Source organism: Chrysochloris asiatica, unplaced genomic scaffold (genome assembly GCF_000296735.1).
Source record: "Chrysochloris asiatica unplaced genomic scaffold, ChrAsi1.0 scaffold00113, whole genome shotgun sequence".
Classification (NCBI taxonomy): Eukaryota; Metazoa; Chordata; class Mammalia; order Afrosoricida; family Chrysochloridae; genus Chrysochloris; species Chrysochloris asiatica.
Genome location: NW_006408631.1, coordinates 2,270,134 through 2,298,048, shown reverse-complemented (window position 1 = coordinate 2,298,048; position 27,915 = coordinate 2,270,134). Strand labels below are relative to the sequence as shown.

The window sequence follows — 27,915 nt, the reverse complement described above, 5'->3', positions numbered from 1 at the left end:
AAAATCTAACCAGAAAAACAAAAGACCTATATAAAGAAAACTACAAAATACTAATACAAGAAACCAAATGAGACCTACAAAAATGAAATAATATGCCATATCCATATTCTTCCATTTTTGTAGGAGCTCATGATAGATGAAGAGGCCGTTTTTATAACAGAACAAGGGGATATTGAATGGTTTAAACATTAGAAATTATGTGTGCCAGGGCTGTATTTTTTTTTACCAAGCTTATCCAATCTGATGTTGAGCAAATAATCTGAGAAACTGGATTATATAAAGAAGAATATGGCATCGGGATTTCAGGAAAACTCATTAATGAACTGCAATGTGCAGATGATGCAACCGTGCTTGTTGAATCAAAAGAGATCTTAAAATACTTACTGGTGAATAGCCTTCAATGTAAAGAAAACAGAAATACTCACCGTTGGACCAAAAATAATATCATGATAAATGGAAAAACATTGAAGTTATCAAATGCTTCATTTTGCTTGGATCTATAATCAACACTCATGGAAGCAGCCATCAAGAAATCAGACAATGTATTGCATTAGGAAAATCTGCTGTGAAAGACCTCTTCAAAGTGTTAAAGAGCAAAGATGTCAGTTTGAGACCTAAGGTGGGCTGAACTCAAGCCATGGTATTCTTAATAGTCTCATATGCAGGTGAAAGTTGGACAGTGAATAATGAAGACCTTAGAAGAATTAATGCATTTGAGTGATGGTTTTTGAGAAGTGTATGAAAAGCACCATGGACTTTCAGAAGAACAAAGAAATCTGTTTTGGAAGAGGTACAGCCAGAAGTCTCCTTATAAGTAAAGACGATGAAGATTTCATCTTTCATACTTTGGACATATTATCAGGAGGGATCAGTCCCTTGAAAAGGACATTATGCTTGGTAAAGTTGAGGGTCAGCAAAAAAGAGGAAGACGCCCAACAAGATGGATTGGTACTGTGGCAGCAGCAAGGGACTCCAGTGTAACATAGTTGTGAGAATGGTGCAGGATGGAGCAGTGTTTCGTTCTGCTGTGCACAGGGTGGCAGAGTTGGAACTGACTGGATGGCACCTAACAACAACAAATAACATGCTTTTGGATAGCAATCTATGTATCTATATAATATCATCTCAGTCCAGATTTCAACTAAATTCTTTAAAAAGATAGAAAAACTAATCATAAATTTATATGGAAAGGAAAGAGACCCCAGGCAAGCAAAACATTACTAAAAAAAGAAGAACAAAGTAAGATGCCTCTCAATTTCCAATCTCAAAACGTACTACTACACAGCCAGAGTGGTCAAAAGAGCCTGGTACTGGTATAATGAAAGACACATAGATCAATGAAACAGAATTAAGAATCCAGAAATAAATCCATCCACACACAATCAGCTGATCTTTGACAAAGGGCCAAAACACATTAAATGATGAAGAGCTAGTTCCTTCAACAAATGATGCTGGCAAAACTGGAAATCCATTTGCAGAAGAATGAAACAAGACCCATATCTTACACCATGTATGAAAATAAACTCAACATGGATTAAAGCCCTAAATATAAAACCTAGAATTATAAAGATCATCAATGGAAAAAATAGGAAAAAACAGGGGTTCTTATAAATGGCATAAATATAAAAACACAAATGGCATAATCAAAATAGATGACTGGGACCTCCTAAAACTTAGACACATGTGCATCAAAAGATTTCACCAAAAGTGTTAAAAAAAAAAAAAGAAAGAAAGAAAGAAAGAAACCACAGACTGGGGTGAAAAAAATGTTTTTGCAATGACATATTTAACAAGGGACTAATCTCTGAAATTTATAGAAAACTTCAAACCTCAGCAATAAAAGGACAAATGATGACATTTTTAAATGGGCAGAGGAAATGAACAGACACTACAGTAAGGAAGACATTCAGGTAGTTAACACACATATGAAGAAATGCTAATGATCATTAGCCAATGTTGTTGTTTAGTGCTGTCAAATTGGTTTTGACTAACAGAGACCTGTACAGGGTTTCCGAGGAGCAGCTGGTGATTTTGAACCACTGTCTTTGTGGTTAGCAGTTCAGTACTTAGCCTACAGCACCACACCAGGCCTCAATTGTTGTTGTTGTTGTTAAGTGCCATCGAGTCGGTTCCGACCCATAGCGACCCTGTACAGGGTTTCCGAGGGTGTAAATCTTTACGGGAGTAGAAAGCCTCATCTTTCTCCCGCAGAGCAGCTGGTAGTTTCGAACCGCTGACCTTAAGGCCTCAATTAGAGATATGCAAATCAAAACAGTAATGAGATATCATCTCATCCCAGCATTAATAGCAAAGTTCAGAAAAGCAGAAAACAAATGCTGGTGAGAGTGCTGGGACCTTCCTACACTTCTGGTGGGACTGCAAAATGGTGTAACCACTAAGAAAACAGTATGACACGTCCTCAAAAAGTTGGAAATGAAAATGAGATACCGTCTAAGGTGCAACTCCTGGTGTTGAGGAAAGAAGAGTAATGAAAATTGAAGACATATGGAATCAAATAGTCCAGTGGACTCATAGAACACATGAATATTAGTCTCCACAACAATGAGACCAGAAGAACTAGTTGGTGTCTGACTACAACTACCAACTGTACTGAAAGGGATCACATTAGAAGGTCCTAGATAGAGTAGGAGAAATGTGGAACAAAACTCAAAAGAGACTGGACGAATCAGAGACTATGACCCTCAGTCACCCTTCAGGTCTGGAGCAGAACTCATCCTCATGTCTCCATTTTCAATTGAGTGGTAGATAGGTATATAGAGGTGGCAACAACACTAGTAAGGTATGCTCACCATGGAATGGCCAATCATTCAAGATCAAAAGAGCAACATTTATCAAATGACAAAGTTGAGAAGGATGGGAAAGGGGGTTGAATGGAAATAAGAACAAAAGGAAAGAAATGGGATGACTGTTGTTACATGGAGGGGGTTGCAATCATTGAGATGAAACAGTGTCTGATTTGTTGACTATAAAACTGATGATCTATTCTGCAAACCTCCACTCAATTCACAATAAAAAATCTTTAAATCAGGTGTTCATAGGTCTTCCCCTCATCATCTGTGGCAGTGATGAGAATTTGCTTTGAGGATTTTCTGGGCCAGAATTATGTTAGCCACATTCTGTTGTAGAATATGTGGTACTTCACTGAACACATATTACAATGTGGTTAAGACCCACCAGCCATTTGTCAGAAACCCTATAAAGTTGTTATGAGTTGCAACCAACTCAATGACATTTCACAACAAGATCAATATACTAGCAGTTGGTTCCAAAGCAAAGATAAAATAACCCTCCAGTCAGATAAAGGTTCTCAGTGGGCATTTCAATGTCTGCTCAAGACTATTGTCATTACCATCTGCTCCTTTGATCTCTAAAGCATATAAAGCCTTTTTTAATACAGAATACCAGTGTGGCAAGGAAAAAAACTATATTAATACAAGAGCCTTCCCAGTGTGTTCCCCCACTCTGGGAGAGTGCTGTCTTATCCCCACAAGCTTCTAGACCTTCATTAAAGAGATGGAGTGAGGAACAGGGAGAAGCCAAAGAAGTTTATGGATGTACATGAGAAAGGACTGAGAGCTACTGGTGAAAGAAAAAGAAATATAGGAAAAAAGTGGAGGGGAGGGAGACCAGCAAGACTAAAGGAAAGAAGAAAATTTATAGTATTTGTAATATCAAGTAGCTAGGAATAAAAATCAAAAGATGTGCAAGGACAACATGGGGAAATTGATAAAACTTTACTGAAGGACATTATCAGAGATTGACATAAATGGAGATATATCTCAAGTTCATGGAGGTGGTTGTTTTTAAGTACCATTAAGTCAATTCCAACTCATAGTGACCCTATGTACAACAGAACAAAACACTGCCCAGTCCTGCACCATTCTCACAATTGCTGTTATGCTTGAGGCCATTGCTGCTGCCATTGTGCCAATCCATCTTGTTAGGGGTTTTCCTTTTTTTTGTTCTTGACTCTCCATTTTTACCAAGCATGATGTCTTTCTCCAGGGACTGATCCCTCCTGATAGCATGCCTGAAGTATGAGAGACGAAGTCTCTCCATCATCACTTATAAGGAGCATTCTGGCTATACTTCTAACACATTCTGGCAGTCCATAGTATTTCAGTATTATTCTCCACTACCATAATTCAAATGCATCAATTCTTCTTCGGTTTTCCTTATTCACTGTCTAACTTTCACATGCATATGAGGCTATTGAAAATACCATGGCTTGGATCAGGCGCACCTTAGTCCACAAACTGATGTCTTTGCTCTTGAACACTTTAAAGAGGTCTTTTGCAGCAGATTTTCCTAATGCAATACATTAGTTGATTGTTTCCATGACTGTTGATTGTGGATCCAAGCAAAATGAAGTTTTTGATTAGTCCAATATTTTCCCCACTTATAATGATGTGATTTATTGGTGCAGTTGTGAGGGTTTTTTGTTTTTTTTTTCTTTACGTTGAGGTGCAATCCATACTGAAGGCTGTGGTCTTTGATAATCGTCAGTAAGTATTTTAAGAGAAGTTCATGGATAGAAAGACTTAATATCTTAAAGGTATCAATGCTGCTAAATTTGATCTATAGATTTTATGTGATTCCAACCATAATCCATCTATGTTTTTCATGTAATTTAATGAGCAAATTATATATATTAATAAAAAGCCAAGAGTAGACAAAATACTTCTGAACAAGGGTAAGGCTACTTGTCCCACTGGGTACCACTGTTCATTATGAATCCTCAGTCACTAAGAATGGTACTGGCATTGGGAGAAACTGACCAATGGAATAAAATAGATAATTCAGACATCTAAATTATCATTTAGAAATCTTTGATACCTGACAAAATGACCTAGAAATGCTGTGGGAAAGCAAGGGTCTATTTAATTAATGGGACTGGAAAAAAGTGGTTTTCAGTCTTCCATGATAATGTGAGAAATAAAGGAAATCAGATCCTATCTTACATGACACAAAAAATGGATCAAAACTTTAAGTGGCAAGAAAACAAATAAAAAAACATTGCAATCAAGTTCATTCAGACTGGAGGCAACCACATGTGTTACAGAATAGAATTACTCACTAGGGTTTTCTTGGCTGTGCTCTTATGGAAGCAGATTGCCAAGCCATTCTCCTTCAGTGTTGCTGGGTGAGTTCTAATCACCAACTTTTTGGTTAGTTGTTGCTAATGTTGTTGTGTTGCCTGTTCATGGCAACCCTGAATAGTGTTTCCAAGAGCTACTGGTGGGTTTGAATTGTCAACCATGAGACAACCAGTCCAATTCTTATCCTACAGCTCCAAGTGCAATCCATTTGTACCACACTAGGACTGTAAGCAACAAGAGCAAACTAAAACATTTTTAGAAGGAAATTGAATCCCTTTTCAAATGTTACTATTTTCAGTAATATCAGGGAGAAGGCATTCCATATGTCAGGGGAAGAGCCATGTTCAAAGGATAAATATTCCTTTTTTAAAGACTGACTGCAGTAACATTGCCAAAGAAACCCCAGTGGCTAACTTAGAGGATCACTTTCCTACAATCCATTGAGGATGTAAATTTAAGTGAAAGAGATATAAACTAGGTGTTTAGGGAAATTGCACATACCTGGAATTTAGTTCACTTAGATTTGTTTGATTTTAAAATTTGTTTCATCTTCACCTTTCAGGGATTTGAGGCATGGGTTTAATTGCACTTCTTCTGCATGTTTTTAAATGAATTGAAATTAATTTTCTGTTTCACAAATCCTACAGAATATAATATATGCAATATAGGACTATACTCTGTTCTCATTATGGATGCTTTCTCCCTTCATCATGACAGAAATCATCTTCAGCCACTCTTTGGAAACCCTATACAGTGTTGCTATGAGTCTGCACAGACTCAATGACACTCAAAAACAACAGTATTAACCAAACATAGGAGGTACAAACTGATAGTTATGAATCATATTATCAGTGGAAAATGATGGGGCCATATTTATAATATCCTCAAGGAAAAGGAACAATTTTATGATCCATCTTCTATATAATTATTTCTTGGACAGTCTCAGGAAGCAAAAGTGGGTCTAAGTGCAAAGCTGGAAAGACTGGAGGTGGTGATAAGAGAGTTACAGGGAAATCATAAGGAAAGAGAAGTGTGGAAAGACAGAGGGCTTTGTCTTTGCCTAGGGCAAACTACTTGGCCATTCTAATCTAAATGTAAAATGAAACAATCCTCCTCTTGCTAGAATTAAAGAGTACAAGCTTGGTAAAGGTAGATATAATACTAAAAATGTACAGCTTCTTAGCTAGAAAAAAAAAAAGGTCTGCCATGATCATTATACTCTTTTACAAACTAGCTATATCAGATAAAACTGAAACATAGGAATTGCAGAGACCAATGAGTTTATGCTAATAGGAGAGGAACGAATCAGAGAAGAAAGGTGGTGAGAACAGTTGCACAACTCAGAGAATGTCATCAATGACACTAAATTGTATAAGTACAAACTGTTGAATTCGTGTCTATTTTGATGTATATAATCTCAACAACTCCAAATAAATAAAATTTATATACATGGGTGCTTCAAAATGTTCATGGAAAAATTCTATCACCTTTTAATTCAATTTTTCCACAAATATTTGAAGCCCCTTCATACATACATGAAAGGGCTTTTAAAAAATTAACAGAAAACTTGAAGGAAAAGACAATGGAATTTTGTTGTAGTTACGTGCCATAAAGTTCACTCTGACTCAAAGAGACCCTGTATAGTGCTTCTAAAGAGCATCTGGTGGGTTTGAACTTCCACCCTTGCAGTTAGCAGTCCAGTGCTTATCCTACAACACCACACCAGGACTTTCTCCTTCTCTCTCTTACAAACAAAACAAATAAACATATATTGTATGGCATGATAAAATTTTGCAATACCAATGACTTACTCATTGCAAATATCCTTTTAAAACAACATAAAAGATGATTACACACATTGACCTCACCAGATGGGATACACAGGAATCAAAGTGACGACATCTATGGGATGAAACAGCAAAAAAGCTCAACATCATCAGTCAAAACAAGGCCAGGGGTCAACTGTGGAACCTATCATAAGTTCCTCATTAAAAAAAAAAGAAAACAAGTCTCAAGGATTCCATGGGGAAAACATTGAATGAATCAGAAACCATCAAAAGAAGATGGAGGGAATACAGAGAGTCACTGAACCAAAAAGAAATTGTTAATGTTCAGCCATTTCCAGAGATAGCATATGATCAAGAGTCAATGATACTGATGGAATAAGCCCAAGCTACACTGAAGACATTGGTGAAAAACAAGACTTCAATAATTGATGGAATACAAATTGAAAATTTTTAACAAACTGATGCAACACTAGAAGCAGTCACTCATCTATGCCAACAAGTTTGGAAGACAGCTATCTGCCCAATTGGTTGAAAGAGATCCATATATGTCCCCATTCCAAAGAGAGTTTACCCAACAGAATATAGACACCATCAACTGATATCACTAATATCACAAACAAGTGAAATTTTGTTGAAGATAATTCAAAACCGGCTGCAACAGTACATTGACAGGGAACTGGCAGACTCAGACCAGATTCAGAAGAGGATGTGGAACTACAAATATCATTGCTGACATCAGATGGATCATGACAAGCTTTGGATAACATTGAGACGAATGGGTATTCTGGAACACCTGATTGAATTTATGAGGAATCTGTACATAGACAAAGAGGTAGTCATTCAAACAAAACAAGGGGATGGATACTGAATGGTTTCAAATCAGGAAAGGTGTGCACCAGGGCTGTATTCTTTCACCATACTTACTCAATTTGTGTGCTGAGCAAATAACCTGAGAAGCTAGATCATGAAGAAGAACATGGCATCAGGATTTGAGACTCATTAACAACTTGTGGCATGCAGATGACACAACCTTACTTACTGAAAGCAAACAGAACTTAAAATACTTTCTGATAAAAAGCAAAGACTACAGTCTTCAGTATGCATTGAACCTCAGTGTAAAGAAAATGAAAAAAATGAAAATCCTCACAAATGGACCAATAAATAACATCATGATAAATCGAGAAAAGGTCAAAGACTTCATTTTTCTCAGACACTTTTATCAACACTCACGGAAGCAGCAGCCAAGAAATCAAATGACATACTGCATTAGGTATGTCTGTTGCACAAGACCTCTTTAAAGTGTTCAAGAGCAAAGATATCAGTTTGATGACTAAGGTGGGCCTCACCCAAGCCATGATATTTTCTATCATCTCATGTACATGTTAAAATTGGACAACGAATATGGAAGACAATAGAAGAATTAAGGCATTTCAGTGTTGGTGTTGGAGAAGAATATTGAAGGTAACATGGACTGCCAGAAGAACAAACAGGTCTGTGTTGGAAGAAATACTTTGGACATGTTGTCAGGAGGGACGAGTCCTTGGAGAAGAACATCATACTAGGGAAAGTGAAAAGGAGGAAGACTCCCCCCCCCCCGCCCCCCCAATGAGATTGGTACAGTGGCAGCATAAACTGGCTCAACTGTAACAGGGATTCTGAGGATAGTGCAGGTCTGGGCAGTATTTCCATTGTGCATAAGGTTGCTATCAGAACCAACTCAGCAGCACCTTCTTAAGTGTCATCTCATCGGTTCTCTTTAGTGCTTCTGAGGAGCAGCTGGTGGGTTTGAACCTCTGACTTTATGGTTAACAATCTATGCCACGGGTATTTTAAATACCATAAGGGTCACCCATAGTGGACAGGTTTCAGATGAACTTCCAGACAAAGACATTCTGAATATTTAATCACTGAAAATCTTATGAATAGTAGAAAACAACGGTCAGATATATAGTGCTGGAAAATGAGCCTCTCAGGTTGGAAGGCATTTAAAATGCAACTGGGGAAGAGCTGCCTCCTCAAAGTAGAGTTGACTGTGATGATGCCAAAGAAATAAAGACCATGGTAGAAAAGCCCACAGAACCTTCCTTTGCTGATGGGGCACAACTCAAAATGAAGAGAAACAGTTGTAAATATCCGGTTATAATCAGAACATGGAATGTACAAAGTATGAATCTAGGAAAATTGGAAAATGTCAAAAATGAAATGGAACACATAAACATGGATATCTTAGGCATTAGTGAGGTGAAATGGACAGGTATTGGCCATTTTGAATCTGACAACCACATGGTTTACTATGCCAGGAATGACAAATTGAAGAGGAATGGTGCTGCATTCATTGTCAAAAAGAACATATCCAGTACAGTAGCTCAAAAGAGGGAACAAATCTTTACAGCGAGGATTGTCCTCACCCCTCCATACACAGGGTAGATAGGAATGGGCAACTTGGACATTGGCTACCCAAAATGGGGGGCTACAAAGGCAAGAAGTGACTGGCTTACTTTCAAGAGAGAACCTAGATCCAGAGTGTGTGGAGGAAGGTAGAATCTCCACTAAGTAGTAACAAATCTGTCTGGGTGGGGCTGATGAAAGGAAATGGGGATAGGACTCTTGTGGTACAATAGTGAATAATTGCTATCATGACTGACTGTGAGGGTTGGAAATGTAAAGGTAGACATCTAGTAGCAAAAGGAGGGCAGTGGTCGGCATTACAGTCCAGGAGCAGAGGTCCCTTGGACCATCAAGAGAGAAGAGCTGAGTGCGGGACCCTACCCAGAAAAATAATGATGCCAGAGATGGAAGTAGACACAATGACATGGAGAGATGGAGCAGCTGGGGATTCTAACCACAGAGAGGGAGAGGGTCTGTGTGATGACGACTGAAGGGCCAGCTCATTGGTGACCCAACAGAATGCAGAAATCATCAGACAATCTCTTTGATATCGCATGTGAGTAAAGTTTTACTAAAGGTAATACAGAAACAGCTGCAAGCATACATTGACAGAGAAATTCCAGAGGTTCAAGGCGGATTCAGAAGAGGCCGTGTAACGAGGGATACCATTGTTGATGTCCAATGAATCTTGGCTGAAAGCAGAGAGTATCAGAAAGATGTTTACCTGTGCTTTATTGACTACACAAAGCTTTTGATTGTGTGGATCATGACAAGCTATGGACAACATTGCCAAGTATGAGTATTCTGGAAGACTGCATTGTACACTTGAGGAATCTCTACATGGCCCAAGAGGCAATTGTTCCAACAGAACATGGGAACACTGAATGGTTTAAAATTAAGAAAGGTGTGCAACAAGGTTGTATTCTTTCACCATACTTATTCAACATGTATGCTGAGCAAATAATCCGAGAAGCTGGGTTATATGAAGAAAAATGTGGTATCAGGATTGGAGGAAGACTCATTAACATCCTACGATAGGCAGATGATATAACCTTGCTTGCTGAAAGTGAAGAGGACTTAAAATATTTACTGATGAAGATAAAAGAGCACAGCCTTTGGTATGGATTGCATCTCAATGTAAAGAAAACAAAAATCCTCACCACTGGACTAATAAACAACATTCTAATCAATGGAGAAAAGATTGAAGTTGTCAAAGACTTCATTCTTCTTGGCTCAACTATCAACACTCATGGAAGCAGCAGTCAAGAAATCAAATGACATATTTCATTAGGCAAATCTGCTGCACAAGACCTTTTTAAAGTGTTGAAGAGCAAACATGTCAACTAGAGGATTAAGGTGCTCCTGACCCAAGCCATGGTATTTTCAATAACCTCATATACATGTGAAAGCTGGACAGTGAATAAGCTAGACCACAGAAGAATGGATGCTTTTGAGTTATGGTGTTGGAGGAGAATATTGAAAGTGCCATGGGCTGCCAAAAGAACCAACGGATCTGTATTGGAAAAAATGCAGCCACAGTGCTCCTTGAAGGCCAAGATGGCCAAACTTGGCCTCTCATAGTTTAGACATATTGTCAGGAAGGACCAGTCACTGGAGAAGGATATCATATTTGGTAAAGTGTAGGGTCAGAGAAAAAGAGGAAGACCCCCAACAAGATGGATTGGCAAAGTGGCAGCATCAATGGGCTCAAGTGTGGCAACAATTGTGAGGTTGGCCCAGGATCGGGCAGTGTTTTGTTCTGTTGTGCATAGAACTGCTGTGAGTTGGTACCAACTCAATGGCATCTAACAACAACAACAAAATCCTTTGTGTGGGGACCTGAACAGGGAAAGAGCAGAATTTCCAAGACAGCCCTTGTCCATCTGGAGAAGCACCAGCAACTTCAGGCTCTTACTCCAGTCTGCAAGTCTTTTGTCAGAACTAAAGATCCTTGAGCATCTATCAATTCTCGGCACAAAGGCGGAACCAAGGAGCTGGATGGCACAGTGGTCAAAGGTCCTTGCATTTATATATAAAGCAAAGAAGTGATCAAAGCAATGAGATCTTACAGAAGTCTCCAAAATGTTATTCCTTCCTTATCCCCCCAAAGGAAAGGGGGAGTCCTGTGCACATTGTATGGTACAATCTTTAAAATGTGAAAGGAAGAAAGGGGCTGATAAGAAGTAGCAAATGAAATTAGTCTGGAATACCTTACTTGCAAGTTCTGAAAATGTGATCTTTTAGGTTCTAAAGTTTATTTGGTTTGAAAAGAGTTGAAAGATGGGTAAGAAGAAAGATGGCTCAGAAGGGGAGATAGGAAAATGCCAAAGCACTCAATTCCAAATAAACTGTCTCTCAGCCTCTACCTCCACCCATTTAGTCTTACAAGGTGGAAATTTTTCTAAGAATGGCACTAGTTCAAAAAGGTCCCTGGGCGGCACAAATGGTGTACACTTGACTATTAAACTCCAGAGGTGCCATGGAAGACAGGTTTCTGTAAACATTACCTAAACCCTATGGAACACAGTTCTACCTGGTAACACATGAAGTCTCCAGGAGATGGAATTGATTCAACGAGGGATTTGGGTGGGGTTTTTTTGGTTGTTTTTTGTTTTTGTTTTTGTTTTTTAGTTTATATAGATGGTCTGATACCTTACTTTGGAATTTAGGAGTACTTAAACAAGAATTGTTTTGGTTTAAGGCCTTTGGACTTCAACTGACAGATTTAAAAGTGTCCGATTTCCATAGCCTAGCCCACATTTCAGAATAAGATTCTAAAATCACACCTGAGCAGCATCAAAGGCTCAAATTGTCTAGGATCAGAGAAAACCAGTGACTTTGGATGGGGAAAATGGTTAAGTGCTGAGCTGCTAACCAAAAGGTAGGAGGTTCAAGTCCACTCCTTGGCACCTTGGAAGAAAGGCCTAGCAATCTACTTCTGAAAAAGCAGCCTTAAAAATCCTATGGAGCAAGCCCAATTGTATTCTGACACACATGGGGTTGCCATAAGTTGCAATTCAATCAATGGCAGCTGGTTTCAACTGATCTCTTTGTTTCCTTCTCTCTCTTCCCCTCTCTCCTTTCTTCTTTCTCTCACCCTTTTTCATCTTTTTGGTTACTGACTTTACTTGATGTGCATAACCTTTGCTGGTCTCCTGAATCTGGTCTGTTCTGATCCTGAATCATTTTGCACAAAGACCACTCTTCCTTTAAGCTTTTATAGGTCAGATGCAGATATAGACACTTTTCTGGATCTTTTATCAGAGTCATCAGCTGTTAGGACTTTCTTCCCAGAAGCAAAGAGATAGTTTATATGCCCCAAGTCATTGACACACAGCATAAACGATCAGCAGCAGCATATTAAATGACAAGGGATGGATATAATTATACACAAGACATATCACTCACAAATACACACTGAAGTCAATTAAGTAAATGCTCTGATATTTTTTTGCTCCAATTCACCTTCTTCCATTATGCATGAAGTCTTCCAAGATAGCAAATCACAGAATTTCAAAGCTTGACATGACCAGACTATCTGCTGATATCTTGCCCAAATAATTTTATCATTCTGAGCCCCAGGCTCTCAATTTATAAACTGGAGATAGAAACATTAGCCATCCCAATAGTTATTAGAAAGATTGTCTGTGTGTCCAATTAATACTATCTGCTTAGCTGCTTCATCTGAATGGAAGAAACTGAGATCCCCAAAGGGTGAGGGATGTGTTGTAGGTTAGTGACCAGATTGGAGCTAAAACCAATGTCTCCAGAATCCTGGTGTGCGCACTGTGAGTGAATGGAGTCAGGCTCTGCTCAGTCAGCAAGACTTTAAGGGCTGTGGTTCAGGCCTAAGCATGATGTCACTCCATATTAGAGTCCTGGATTTCACTCCTTTGTGTCTTCTAGCTCCAGGCACCAAGCTAAGTACTGATAAAAAAGATCTAAGGGAAACCTCTAAGCTGTAATGTTGCTGTTGTTAAATGCCATCGAGTCAGTTCCAACTCACAGTGACCATGTTTCCAAGTAGCAGTTGTTGAGTTTGAACTGCTGACCTTGTGGTCCAAACTGACCTTGTGGTCCAGTGCTTTAACCACCATTAAAAACTGCCACCATAATAATTTCTTAAATTAAATAATTAAATTAACTCACTTTCTGTTGTGGCACTGTGGGTTAATGTGCTGGACTGCAAAGTCGGTTTGAGCTGCAAGGTTGGTGGTTCAAGCTCACTAGTCGATCCTTGGAAACCCTACACAGGATCGCTATGGGTCGGAACCAACTCAATGGCACTTATCAACAACAGCAATAAAACAAAACAAAAACCACCCAACATACCATTAAGTGGGTTTAAACCAGCAACTTGTTGTTAAGTATCATCGAGTCAGTTCCAACTCATAGTGACCTGGTATAGGGCTTCCGAGGGGATGTGAGCTGGTGGGTTTGAACTGTTGACTTTGTAGTTAGCTTCATCACATGAGGACTCGAGTGCAAACCGTTTATGCCACCCTGTAAAATCAAAACCCCATTGCCACTGATTCCAAATCATGGAAACCCCATGAGTCACAGAGTAGAACTGAGTTCCATAGGGTTCTTTCTTGACTGTCATCTTTCACAAAAGCAGATCACTAGGGCTTCTTTTCAAGGTGGAGCTGGGTGGGTTTAAGCTGCCGAACTTTTGGTTAGTAGCCAAACATAAGCCTTTTGTGCCACCCAAGAATTAGTAAATAAACAACAGAAGTTAAATAAATAGGAAATTTATTTTGTTGTTATTAAATGCCATCAAGTCGGTTCCAACCCATAGTGACCCTGTATAAGGTTTCCAAGGCGCAGCTAGTGAGCATGAACCAGCTTCTTTGTGTTTCAAACTTACTTTTCAGTCCAGGGTATTAGCCCACAGTGCCACACTAGGAAATAGCTGATTTGAAATAAAACTTGTACCCAAATATAAACCTGTTTTTTACTAGTGTTTTCAACAACTCCTCTAGTAAAACTACAATCCTTGCTCTACACCAGGGCCCCAGCCTCCACTCCAATCATCACCTCTTAAAAAAAGAAAGGAGCAGATATCAGTTACAATGAATTGTATGGCATTGTTAACATTCCACCATTTGGGATCTATGAAAATGGTGATTTCATTTGGTCAAATCTAGTATTTGTGAATTAGCCAGTAGCACATTGGAGTCCTGGTGTGGTGCTGTGGGCTAATGCATTAGACTGCAAGGTTGGTGGTTCAAGCTCACCAGCTGCTCCTTGGAAACCCTATACAGGGTTGCTATGGGTCGGAATCAACTCAACAGCACTTAACAACAACAACAATGTTAGTGTTTTAGTCAAAGTAGTGCCTTTTCATTTTAAAACATTTTCTTTCTTTTTTTTATTTTTTACGTAATAAAAGTATGACAATACACAATTACAGGACATTTGGAGAATACAGAATGAAATTATATATAATTCCACCATATAATATAAATATTATTTCGTCTATTGCTTTCAAAATTTTGTAAGCATATTTAAAATATTTATAATTTCTAATAATATTCAAGTTTTTAATTATGCCTTGAAACAATTAACTTCTGTCCTGTTTCTTCATCTGGAGTAAGAGGATACTGCGCTGAATTACCATTAAAATTTCTTTTTGACGTTTTCATTTTATTTCTCGAAAGTCACCTCTAGGAATCCTGGTGAAGCACTGTAGGATAAGCTCTGGACCAAAAAGTCATTTGAATCATAAGGTTGACAGTTCAAACTTATCAGCAGCTCCTCAGAAACTCTATACAGGATCGCTATGAGTCGGAACTGACTCCACAGTACTTAACAGTAACAGCTCTAGGAGCCCTGATTGCACAGTGATCAAATCACTTGGCTACCAACCACATGATCGGTGGTTCAAACCCACCAACTGCTCCTCATGTAAAATTTACAGCCTTGGAAACCCTATGGAGCACTTCTATTCTGTCTCTATGGTGTTTTTGGTTTTGCAGCCAGATTAATGTAATTAATACATTTTTTTTTGCTAAAGAAGAACAATGCTTTCTTCATGTCCTAGTCTTTATAAGGAACCCTGGTAACATCATGGTTGAGCATTCAGCTAATAACTGACAGGTTGGAGGTTCAAACCCACTAACTGCTTTGCAGGAAGAAAGATCTGCTTCCGTACATTTTACAGCCTACAAAATCCTTTTGGGAAGTTTTGCTCTATCCTTTTTGCTGTTTTTAAGTGACTTCAAGTAAGTTCTGACTCATACTGACCCTGTATAGGAGCAGTTGGTGGGTTTGTACTGCCGACCTTGCAGTTAACAGTCTTGTGCTTATCTTACTGTGCCACACTGGCACTCAATCCTACTGAGCTGCAACCTCTATGGCAACAGGTTTGATGGTCTTTCATTTCATGGTTCATGTTCATGCAGCTTCCCTGTCTGCTTATAACTTTCAAAAAGGGATCATTTCACATGGAAAGAGGTATAATGTGTGAGAAACCATTTCTTTGCATGAAGGCCAGTTTTTGGTTTTGTTTTTAAATGTTCCATCCAAAATAAAATAGTTGTACTAAATTCTTTAATCCAAAATGTATATTCTTAAACATAGATGACCTATATTGCTGAAAAGAGAATATCATTTGGGAGGACAGGGTCATTACATTAATAAACCAAGATGCAGTCATTCAAGCAGAACAAGAGGACACCGAATGGTTTAACTTAGAAAAAGTGTGAGTCATGGTTGTGTCCTTTCACCATACTTATTCAATCTGTATGCTGAGCAAATAATCCCAGAAGCTGAAGTATGCGAAGAAGAAAGTGGCTTTAGGATTAGAGGAAGATTCATTAACAACCTGTGAAACGCAGATGACATAACCTTGCTTGCTGAAAACAAAGAGGATTTGATGTGTCCAGTGATGAAGATCAGAGACTACAGCCTTCAGTATGGATTATATCACACAAAGAAAACAAAAATCCTCACAACTGAACCAATATTGAAGAAAATATTGAAGTTGCCAAGAATTTCACTTGACTTGGACCCACAATCAACACCCATGAAAGCAACAGTCAAAAAATTGTTGGGCACATCTGCTACACAAGACCTTTTTAAAGTGTAATAAAGATGTCACTTTGAGGATTAAGGTGCACCTGACCCAAGCCATGTTATTGTCAATTGACTCATATTCATGTAAAAGCTGGACAGTGAATAAGAAAGACCAAAGAAGAATTGATGCAGTTGAAGTATGGTGTTGACAAAGAATATTGAATATTCTATGGACCACCAGAAAAATGAACAAATCTATCTTAGAAGTACAGCCTGAATGCTCCTTAGAAGCAAGAATGGCAAGATGGTGTCTCACATATTTTGGACAAGCTTTCAGGAGGGTCCAGTTCCTGGAGAGGGACATCACACTTGGTAAAGTAGAGGATAAGAACCCCAACAAGATGGATTGAGTGGCTGCAATAATGGGCCCAAATATACCAATAACTGTGAAAATGATGCAGGACCAGGCAGTTTCATTATGGTATACACAGGGTCACGTCAGAACCAACTCAATGGCAAGTGTTGTAATGTGTTTGAATTTGAAAAGTCACAACCAGAGCTCACATCCTCCTCACTAGTCACTCAGATTCACAGTTTATTCACACACATTATCTCGTGTGATCTTGCAAGAATCCCCTGGAATCAGTATCTTCCTCACTTTACAAATGGAGAAACAGGTACTCAGAAAAGTCAGTGTAGCATGTAGCATGATATTCACAGAGTTGGGCAGACTTACCTCCATTTATTGCACTCCATTGCAGCCTTTACCAAGGGCGACTTTGTGCTAAAGATACAAGAATGAGTAAGGGAATAGGAGAGAGAACTGCCTATGACTGATGGTATTGGGGGCAGCACTGGGTTAAAAATAATGATTTTTTCAAACTGGAAATAAAAGGAAGTAGGAAGGTTTATCAAAATCTTACAATAGTTTAGAGCAGGGGTCTGAATAGGTTCTAATGGGTTGTCATAACCGATGAAGCAAAACTGAAACACACAAATTTTTAAAAATTGGATGATCCAGAACACTAACCAGAATGGGAAGAATTACTGGTCTAAGTCCTGGCATGGGAGACTCAAGACAGTGTTAGTGAGCCCTTTCAGAAGCCTGACACATGACAGTGTGTTGGACTGTGGTAATGTCATTCAAAGAATTGGCTCAGAGCTCAGTGGTTTTTGTTGCATTGGGTCAAAGATTCCATTGCCATGAAACATGTACAGTGCCTTTGTTTCCTAAGAAGGATATTAAATTTCTAGCAGGGCCTTAACCCATAATTTTTCTCATTCCAATTAACATTCCAGTTCACCCACATTTTAAAAAATTCAGGTCCGTTCTGGTATGGCTTGACTGAACCAGTTCGAAGCCCTGATTTAGACAGATTTTCTCCAGTTTGGGATTTGAGAGCTTAAAAAAAAAAAAAATACAAAGGTCTAGAATCATTGAAGTAAGCTAGAACTTGGACCTTTGTATTTTGAATCAGATTTCCAGGCAATTTTGATTCATACCAGTGTGTGTGAGAGAGAGACAGAGAAAGAAAGAGAGAGCTTACACTGGAGCACAACTATCTACATATGTTCGATGGCAAATATGTTATTGCGTGGAACATCCGGATTAGATCAAGGAGCAGAAGAAGAAACGTGCTAGGAAGGTATGCCCACTAAAACGGCTTAATTGGGAATGATAGAAAGTCCTGGTTGTCAAACTCGAAGTGTATACCAGAAATACCTGGAGGACCTCACAGCTTGTAATTCAATACATCTTTGGTGAAGACATCGAATTTGCATTTCTAACAAGGTCGGGGTTTTGCACATGCTGATAGTCCGCTTTGAAAACATTTGGTGTTACAAGAGCAGCGGTTCTAAATCCGGCTGTACTATAGAGTCATCTGGGATTATTATTATTTTTTTTATTTTGATGCTTGGGCCTCACTCTCAGAGATCCTGATAAAGTAGGGACTGATTGAGTAGTGCGCCTATATGGGTAGTTCTGGAAGCTCCCTGTCAGGGTTGAAAAACTCTGGCGTAAGGCTTCCTAAAGAAACCAGGAACCAGTGGGGGGAGTTGCATTCCATCTCTGTTTGCCAGATTTTGTCACATTTGTCTCCATGTCCTTTCGCAGAGGTAGGTGAATGCAACCCACTAATGATCTTTCTTACAAGCTTTTAATACTTGGAAGTCTGTACTCTCACTGTTGTTGTTGTTGTTGTTAAGTACCGTGGAGTCGGTTCCGACCCATAGTGACCCTGCACAGGGTTTCCGACCCTGCACAGGGTCTCCGAGGCTGTAAATATGTAGGGGGTAAAAAGCCCCATCTTTCTCCCGCGGAACAGCGGACAGTTTCAAAATGCCAACCTTGAGGTCAGCAGTCCGATTCGATTCGTAACCAATACGCTACCAGAGCTCGGTTGTTCCATGATTCATTAAAATCACTGTTTTTTAAAACATCAGTTGATTTTTTTTTTTCTTTCTTTCAACAATGCTGCCCTCTAGTGTCTTTAAATATTCTTGTTCTTGGTAATGCCAGTTGAGTCCTTTCCAACTCAACACACCCTGTTTAAGGTTTCCAAAGAGCGGTTGGAGGATTTGAATCGCCAACATCGTGGTTAGCAGTCCAGTGCTTATCCTACAGTGAGACTCTTTAGAATCATGTCAAAACACCTCAGCTATCAGTGGCAGCATCAGTGGGCTCAAGCGTGGCAACAATTGTGAGGTTGGCCCAGGACCAGGCAATGTTTGGTTCTGTTGTACATAGGGTCCCTATGAGTCAGTACGGACTCAATGGCACCTAACAACAACAACAACAACATTAGTATGGTTATTTCCTGTTAGACAGCTAAATAATTAACAGGCTTTTTCTCTGACATTGAAAATCTATAGGAATTAGTTCAATGACAGCAAATTCTCATGTGTGTTAACAGGAGGAGCTTGGTGTGCTCTCACAATTTCTGCCTACTCTCAGTGCTGCAGCCTCCGTCAGGGACCTAACTCCTTTCCCCATTCCCAACCCAGCTCTTCTCTCAAGAGTCAGCAGCCAAACAAATTAGTGGGTACACTGGAGCTCTGGAGTGTCTTGCACAGTTTCTCCCTCTCAGAACAATTAGCTCTCACCTTTTCCTCACTCCTCATGCCTATCTCCTTTCACTTGATTGATAGCTTATTGAAAATTAAATTCATCAAACAGGAGTTCTCACTTCTTCCCCTGATGAGTTTTACCAACCTGCAGGGACCCACCGAGTTTGTCCTTTGTGTCTCCTGTTACAATGTAAAGTGACTTTCCACACACAGGTGTTCTTTATCTCTCATCTGCCTTCCTCCCCCATTCCTTCGGCCATAGCCACCATTGCTCCTTTTCTGGATCACTCCCAATGCCATTGCATAAAATCATAGTCTTTTTGCTCCTGGATATTCCTTTGGAAAATGTCCTATTTCTCTGCCCATTTACTTCCAAAATTGTTCAGAGTTGTCTATAAAGGTTGTCTTTAATGAATACCTCTCCTACAACCGGTATCCCCCTACCCCTACCCCTACCCCACCTCCATCCAGTCTTCCATCTGCCTCCCACTCTATCCCAGGACAGTAACACTGAAACTTCCCTTCCTGTTGAGTTGGTTCAGATTCATAGCAACCCTGTATAGGATTTCAAAGGAATGGGTAGTGGGTTTGAGCCATCAATATTTTGGCTGGCAGTCCACTGCTTATCCTACAGTGCCAAATTGTTGTTATTGTTAAGTGCTTTTGAATTGGTTCCAACTCATAGCGACCCTGTAAAGGGTTTCTGAGGAGAGGCTGGTGAGCTTGAACTGCAGACCTTGCAGCTGAAACTGATCTTGCAGTCCAACGCCCACCCTGGACGCCACAGCTCTTTTCTCAAGATGAGACACCCCTCCCCTCCGCTTCCTGCCTGCCCCTCTGGCTGCCTATCACCCAGCAGCAGTCTAGAGTGCAGACATATCTTTTGGTCTGGGTCCTTTTTCCAACCCTTGGGCTGGCTTTTTAACCTCAGCTGTTTTTTTCCTTTAAGTAGTCATCTTCATTTACATAAATTTAAATACAATCAATAGGCTGGTGATTATTTCCAGTTCAGATCACTCCTTAACTCTCTAACTGTGTCTGCTTGACAGCTTCACCTTTAGCATCTCACAGGCATCTCCATTTTTGGATGTTCAAAGTGGAACCCTAGACTTCCCTCCGAGGTTCTATTCCTCCCTCAGTTTCCCTCATGTCTGTAAATGGCTAGCTATCTGGGAGATTTTCCCTCACCACATACAGTCCATTTGCCTGGCCTGTGGATCCTGCCTCCAGTATATTATCTTTGTATGTATATATATGTTTCTCTCTGTGTTTACCACCACCCTATTCCAAGCGACTTTTCTCTGCTGCCTGGAATATTGCAATACCTTCCTAAAGCTCCTGTTTCCTCCACATATCCTCTTTCCCACTGATTCTCCACAACACAACCAGAGCTATTGTTCTGAAATTATAATGACTTCCCATTACACTTTGAATAGCATGCAAATAATAGTTTGCCCTTGCCAACTTCATCTTGTACTCCTATCCTCCTCCCTACTGGATTTCTGCTACACAGCTCCCTTCTAATTCCTGGAACACACTAAGTTCTGTCCTGACTCAAGGTCTTTGAACATGATGTTCCATCTGCACGGAATGCTGTTCCACCTACCCCACCCCCACCCCTCTTCGTCACAAGGCTGGATTTTTTTTGTAAATAATTTATGTCAAAGTATTACTGCTCAGTGAAACCTTTCTTAACCTAAGTAACAGGTCTTTCCTTCTACCCCTAACTCAGCCCTAATTGTATAGATTTAACATTTTTAAAATTACTAATTTCTACATCTCCCACACTACACTCTAAACTCCTTGAGTCACAGAGCTTTGCATCTGTTTTACTCATCTGGCACAGTACCTGACAAAGAATAGACATTTAATGCCTATGTATTGAATAAGTGAATGGATGTACAGGAAAAGTTTAAACCTTTACTCTACCTGAACTTCTCTTGTGAAGATTTCCAGTGACTTCCATGTGGCTAAGCCTCTGGCTAGTGTTCTGTACTCATTGATTAGAGAATGGAGGCAGAGGAAGTCTCCAGTTCAATTCATTTTGTTCACCTCTTCAATATTTACCAACATGTTTGATTCACCACAATATCCCCAGCACCCAGTACAGCAGACAGATAAATACACTATTTAAATGAATGCCCTAGCTCTGAGAGAATCAGAATGGAGAAACAAAGAGTGCTTGTACAAGGATGGAGATGCTCTGAAAGAAAACACTTCTAGAGCAGAAATTTCAATAATGGTTCTACCTTAAATAATAAAATAAAATGGATGCTCATTTCATATAATTTTTTGCATTTTATTTGTTTTATACAGTGAGAATGAACTTCCTGGTTCAGTTGCTAGTAATAATCTGATATTTTGGTGTCCTTTCTCCAAGAAAGAAAAACCGTTTGCTATTTATACATCAAATTCTGTCTCACAAAAACCAAGGACAATTTAAAATGTTTCTTGTTGTTATTGTTAAGTATTGTCAAGTCAGTTCTGACTCATAACCACCCTGTAAAGGGTTTCCAAGGAGCAATTGGTTGGTTTGAACTGCCAACCTTGTAGTTAGCAGTCCAGTGCTTATCCTACAATGCTATAGCAGGACTCTTTAAAATGGCTTATATAGACTAGATAAAGCAAGGAGATAACACCCTAACCTGTCGGGGACCTGCCTCGACAGGGAAGTTTGGTTCACGAAGTAGGGAGATCTGGCGGTGAAAGAAATAGAGAAAGAAATACACAAAGACGCAACGAGAGAAAAAAGGAGACACTCTGAGACCAGTGGATGCAAAACTGGCAGGCAGACCCTGCATTGCAGGCAGCATGGCATTGCAGGCAGTAAATGCATGCAGCATTCACTCTGCAGTCGTCTTTTATTTTTTCAGGAGGGATTTTGCACAATGGAAGAAGGTGATTATTCAGATAAGACAGGGTACAGAAATGAAATGTGATTAATCGTTCAAAACAGTACACAATGATTTACAGGAACAAATTCTAAAATACATATTGCAAATTGTCTTAATAATCTAACATTCTTAATTTTATAAAAATTCAAGCAAACTGTTAAAAATTACTTTTTAGGCTTAAATCACCTAAGGCAGCGACGTGAGGTTTCTCAAGGCTAATTAACATACCTATAGCACTTAAGCCCTAATGGGTAACGGTGAAAAGGATTTAAAAGGTCTGAAGGGAGTCAAGCTGTTTCAGCTACCTGGTTTAAGCTTTCAGGAGGAAGGAGAACATCTAGGTTAATCTAATCGGTTTACACTTGGGGACAGTTTGAGGGGATGCCATTGTTATTCTTTAAACAATACTCCCGGAATTTACCAATCTACCTTGAGTGAACACCCTGGGCAGTTTCTCTCTCGAGCCTCCCTGCATAATCCCAGCAAACCTACTTTTGGAACTTTTACTGCCTCGGCTTTAGAAGGGGTTTTGGTTTTTAATATTGTACATGGATATCAAGAGCTCATGTATTAAGTTAATATCAAACATAACTGAATAACTTGATAAAGAACAGTTTTGACATGCTTGCCAGGTGGCCAGAGCTTGTTCCTCAGAGAGATTTGTTCCCAGGACCTTATGCACTGCCAACACAGTGGAGACATTAAGAGAGGCACATAAGAAACCATTTTCTCAGAAGCTACAATTACTGGAGTTAGAAGCATAGAATGAATAATAAGACCAAAGAAAATTATACAGAGGTAGCCCACCAGTGAGTTCGCAAAAACCAATGAACCCGGGACATCAGGAGGTCACTTCCTTTGGCCCTCAGGGTCCCTGGCTCGCAATCCTGAGAGGGGCCTTCTTGTTGGATTTTCGTCCATGACGCAGGGCCTCAGCATCTCAAAGCTTGTGGTCACCAACACTAACCCTGGCTGCTTCATTCCAAATCCTGCCCCTATCAATGTAGACAGTGCTTACTCATGAGAAATTTGTTTTATAAAAAAAAGAATACATCTCTCTTGACTCTACTTTGAGACAAAAATCTGCTTTGAGATTTTTCTGAAGATTTTTAGTTTACTAAACTAAACATAGAGAAGAAACCTGAGGTTTGCCACTCCTTGAAAATGTCGAATGATCTGGCATTCTGGGTGTTTAGCTGACTGGCTTTGTAGAAGAAATGCAATGCAACCCTTTCTGTGAATTCTCACTAATTTGAACTGGTGCTCGCCGCGTTCTTTGATTCTGGACCACATCTGCTCAGCTCTATCTCTGGGGAAGGGAAGCTGACAGATGAGCAAACTGGGTGGGGTCCCAGAGAATCAATTACTTGGGTGTCTTAGAACAAAGTTTGGTTCAAATCAGTCCAGGACAGGGTGTGCCATTGTGGGTTTTGAGGCACTGTGGTTCAGCAGCTTGTTCAGCATTTAATATATTTATCTTTCTGCTAAACACAGTGATGTATTTCTATGAACTAGCCACCCTGTGTGAGTTTAGCTCTGCAAGTCCAAGTTCCAACCACAGGCCCTCTACCCTCCATGACCTTACATTCTACAGAATACAAATTATTTTTTAAATGCTTTCTTACTTCTCACTTTAAGGAGCAAGATACCCAGGTAGTGAAAGAAATTAATCACGTATTATTTTGTGAAACCAGGAAGCATAAAGCAGTAAAAGTTAAAGAAGAACTTCAAATGGTCATTATGTTTCTGATATCATTTAGCACTGCTGCTCAAATTGAAAATGGATTGTCAGTTAACTAAAAGTACTACCACCAGCCTCCAAACCATCAATATATTAGGGTAGACAATGATGTTGTCACCAATATTGAAATAACTGTGTTAATCAAGAGGAGTCCTGGTGGCACAGTGGTTAAGCACTAAACTGCTAACGCAAGATCAGTAGTTTGAAACCACCAGCTGACCCTCAAGAGACTGTGGCAGTCTGTTTCCATAAAGATGTATACAGCCTTGGAAACCTTACAAGGCAGTTCTACTCTGTCCTACAACGTCAACATGAGTTGGAATTGATTCAACGACAATGAGACTATTAAAGAAATAATTGCATTAAGCTTCTAACTTTGGGGGAGGAAAAAAAAAATGTAGATCATGTAACTTTAAGAAGTTGATTAGCCATGAACTGCTGTTTGTCTGGCCTTCCATAGAAATCGTTCGAGCCATGACACATGTGATAAACCAAGGGATGGCGATGTACTGGGGCACCTCACGGTGGAGTGCAATGGAGATCATGGTACTTTTGTTTCTATTTTCAAATGGCTATTATTTGAAATGAGTGTCTCATTGTTATTCATCAGATACCGTATATAAGTTACAAGTTCTTCCACAAACATCTCACAATGACTGTGGCACTAGAATTCTACGATCAGGTTCACCACCATAAAGATGGATATTGAAGCTAGATCATATCCGAACAGAATACATCTGCTGAGAGGGCTTGGGTCTCTAAAGGAATCAAGTTTTAACATGTTATTTGGTGGCAAGAGGGTGAAGTGAATTTCACTGCTGATGAGAATTATGAAAAGAAAAAGAAACCCAACCTATATTAAATACAAATTATACTGTTTATGGACTTCTAGTGTGCCACTGTAGAATTAGCCCTGGACTGTGAACCACAAGGTCAGTAGTTCAAACCCACCAGCTTCTCCTCAGAAACTCTATACATGGTTGCTACGAATCAGAATTGTGGCGATGGCATTTAACAATAACAACAGCAACATACTGTATATGAAGTCCCTGAATGGTGCTAAATGAAAGGTTGGTGGTGCAAGCCCACCCAAATGCTCCCTGGGAGAAAGTCCTGCAGATCTACCTCTGGAAAACCAGCCACTAAGAAACCCTATAGAGCTCAGTTCTACTCTGATACACATGGGGTGCCATGAGTCAGCGTTGACCCGATAACTGGTAAATTCTGTTCATAGTAAGTTTTGTTTCTTTATGGAACTAAAAATAGTCAAACCACATTTTCTTTCTCATAGCCCAAAATTCATACTTTGAGTAATTTCCCCTGAACGTCCAAAGAATAATAGAAATTTCATGCATTTGGTATTGCTCTTAGTGAAATTGGTACTCTTAACTGTGCTTATTATCTGGTATACTCTGTTTCTTGGTTTGTACTGGTTTCATTAAAATAAAAATTTCACCCACATAAAAGTCAGTGAAATCTTGCTTCTCATCAGTATAAATTTGGTTGCAATCTTGTTTTTCCCTAGGAAGCCTATTCAGTAGCAAGACAGTTTAATATGATCCCACCCGTCTGTGAACAAGCTGAGTACCATCTTTTCCAGAGAGAGAAGGTGGAGGTTCAGCTACCGGAACTCTACCATAAAATAGGTAATCTTTAAACACAAATGTACTGATTATTCTTAACAATAAGAGGATCATTGATTCAAAGAAAAAGGTTGCTGAGATGCTGCCCTAAGTGCCCCTAATCAATGTAGGTCAGAGCTGTGCATTCAGAGACTATACAGGAACCAAATGTTCTGCATTAAGTCTACAAGGAGTCGGTGATGAGAGCCAAGCAGAGTTATAAATTATGACTGGCAAATAAGGTGTACTCAGTGGGTACTCAATACATTCATATAGAATTAAAGGAAGAAACGGGAGTAAATTCATTCTTCATAAGGAGCTAGCTCTAGCGGAAGTAATGCATCTCTGAATGGACTATAACTCCTTTCCCTAAATATGTATATATGTAGGTGTGTGTACAGGCATGTGTCTTAAATGTATATATGTGTATACATACATATGCACGAGTCTCATATATGTATAGAGTCCTGGTGTGGCACTGAAGAATAACTGCAAGGTTAACTGTTCAAACCCACCAGCCATTCCTTGGAAACCCTATACAAAGTTGCTGAGTTGGAAACCAACTCAATGGCACTTAACAACAAGAACATATATGTATATATTTATAGATATGTATAAGGAGCTCTGGTAGCATAGTTATTACTAACCTCAAAGTCAGCAGTTCAAAACTACCAGCCATTCTGCAGAAGAAAGATGAGGCTTTCTGCTCCTTTAAAGATTTATAGCCTTGGAGACCCTATGCAGGGTGGCTGTGAGTTAGAACCGACTCCATGGCATACCACCACCACCATACGTATGTATAGGAGCTCTGTGGCTCTGTAAGATAAGCTCTGGGCTGCTAGCCACAAGCTCAGTAGTTCAAGCCCACCAGCTGCTCTGCAGGAGAAAGATGAGGCAGCTTTCTACGCCCACAAAAATTTACAAGCCTTGGAAACTTTATACAGGGTCAATATGAGTTGGAACTGACCTGATGACACTTAACGGCAACAGCATACATACATATATATGTATATATATACATATACAGGAATCCTGGGATGGTGCTGTAGATAAGCACTGGACTGCTAACTGCAAGGCTGATGGTTCAAACCTACCAGTCGCTCCTCAGAAACCCTATACAGGTTCGCTATGAGTCTTAACAGACTCCAGGACACTTAACAGCAACATACATATGCCTTATGGGATTCAGTGGTAGAATTCTGACTTTCCATGAGGGATATCAGGACTCGATTCCTGGCCAGTGAACCTCTAGTGCAGCCACCACATGCCTGTCATTGGAGGCTTGTGTGGTTCTATGATGCTGAACGGGTTTCAGAAGAACTCCCAGACTTAGACAGCCAAGAAAGAAAGACCAGGTGCCATACTTCTGATATTCAGTCAGTGAAACTCCTGTAGGTCACACTGTTCATGAGCTCAACCAGAGTCAGGGGCCAATGGGACAGCTGCCAACAACAACACATATTTTATGCATATCTCCATCTCCTAGCAATGAGTTTGACACAAAGAATTCAAGAACAATGGACAAGCCAAGCACTGCATGATTTCTGAGAGAGGGAAATAAATGTGTATCAGAATTGGGGACATCAGAAAAAGATGAATGAGGCCCATTTTCAGGTTTATTTATCAAAAGTTCCCAGAAATAACTTTCTTCCTAAAATAAAAAGAAGCTGATATAAATGAGGACAAAAAGGTTAAAATTCAACAACAGCAGCAATAATCATTGTTATTCTTGTCCTCCTATATTGTGTGTTTACTACCCAGTGACCCTGTAGTCTATATGTGTACCAAGCACTATGTTAGCCAGACAAGCAAAGCACTGGATTTCTGTGCAAGTGAAGAGTAAACAAACAATTTTAAAAACCAGGAATCTCGGGCATCAAAAAATCATAGATAAGTCACATTTTCAAACTTGCTTATATGAACCAGTCCTAAAAACTGATAGTACATGATTAGTTGATTTGTCAAAGAATAAAACACAGTTTGTAAATCCCTAAAAGTTTATGGAAAGTTATGTGGTGGCATAAACTCATTTATCTAGCCACCCTTTTCAATATAACTGGTGAACTCCTGGAGTCCCTGGATGGCTCAAACAGTTAACCATGTGCTGCTAACAGAAAGGTTGAAGGTTCGAGTCCACCCAGAAGCATGTCGACAGAAAGTCTTTTGATCTACGTCCAAAAATTCAGTTGTTGAAAACCCTGTGAAGTTCTACTCGGACACACAAGGGATTGCCCCGAGTCAAAATCAACTCAATGACAAATGATTTTGTTTTGTTTT

At 39.6% G+C, this 27,915-nt stretch overlaps 1 protein-coding gene across 5 annotated transcripts in view; it reads left to right on the top strand.

Moving 5' to 3' along the window:
• The window catches only part of KCNAB1 (potassium voltage-gated channel, shaker-related subfamily, beta member 1), a 650,886-nt gene that overhangs the window by 594,249 nt on the left and 28,722 nt on the right, over positions 1–27,915 (top strand). For all 5 annotated transcript variants that reach the window (XM_006867946.1, XM_006867947.1, XM_006867948.1 and 2 more), the window contains 2 exons: positions 24,477–24,562; positions 25,542–25,662. In XM_006867946.1, the coding sequence (XP_006868008.1) occupies positions 24,477–24,562; positions 25,542–25,662 (207 nt within the window). The remainder of the gene's footprint in view (positions 1–24,476; positions 24,563–25,541; positions 25,663–27,915) is intronic.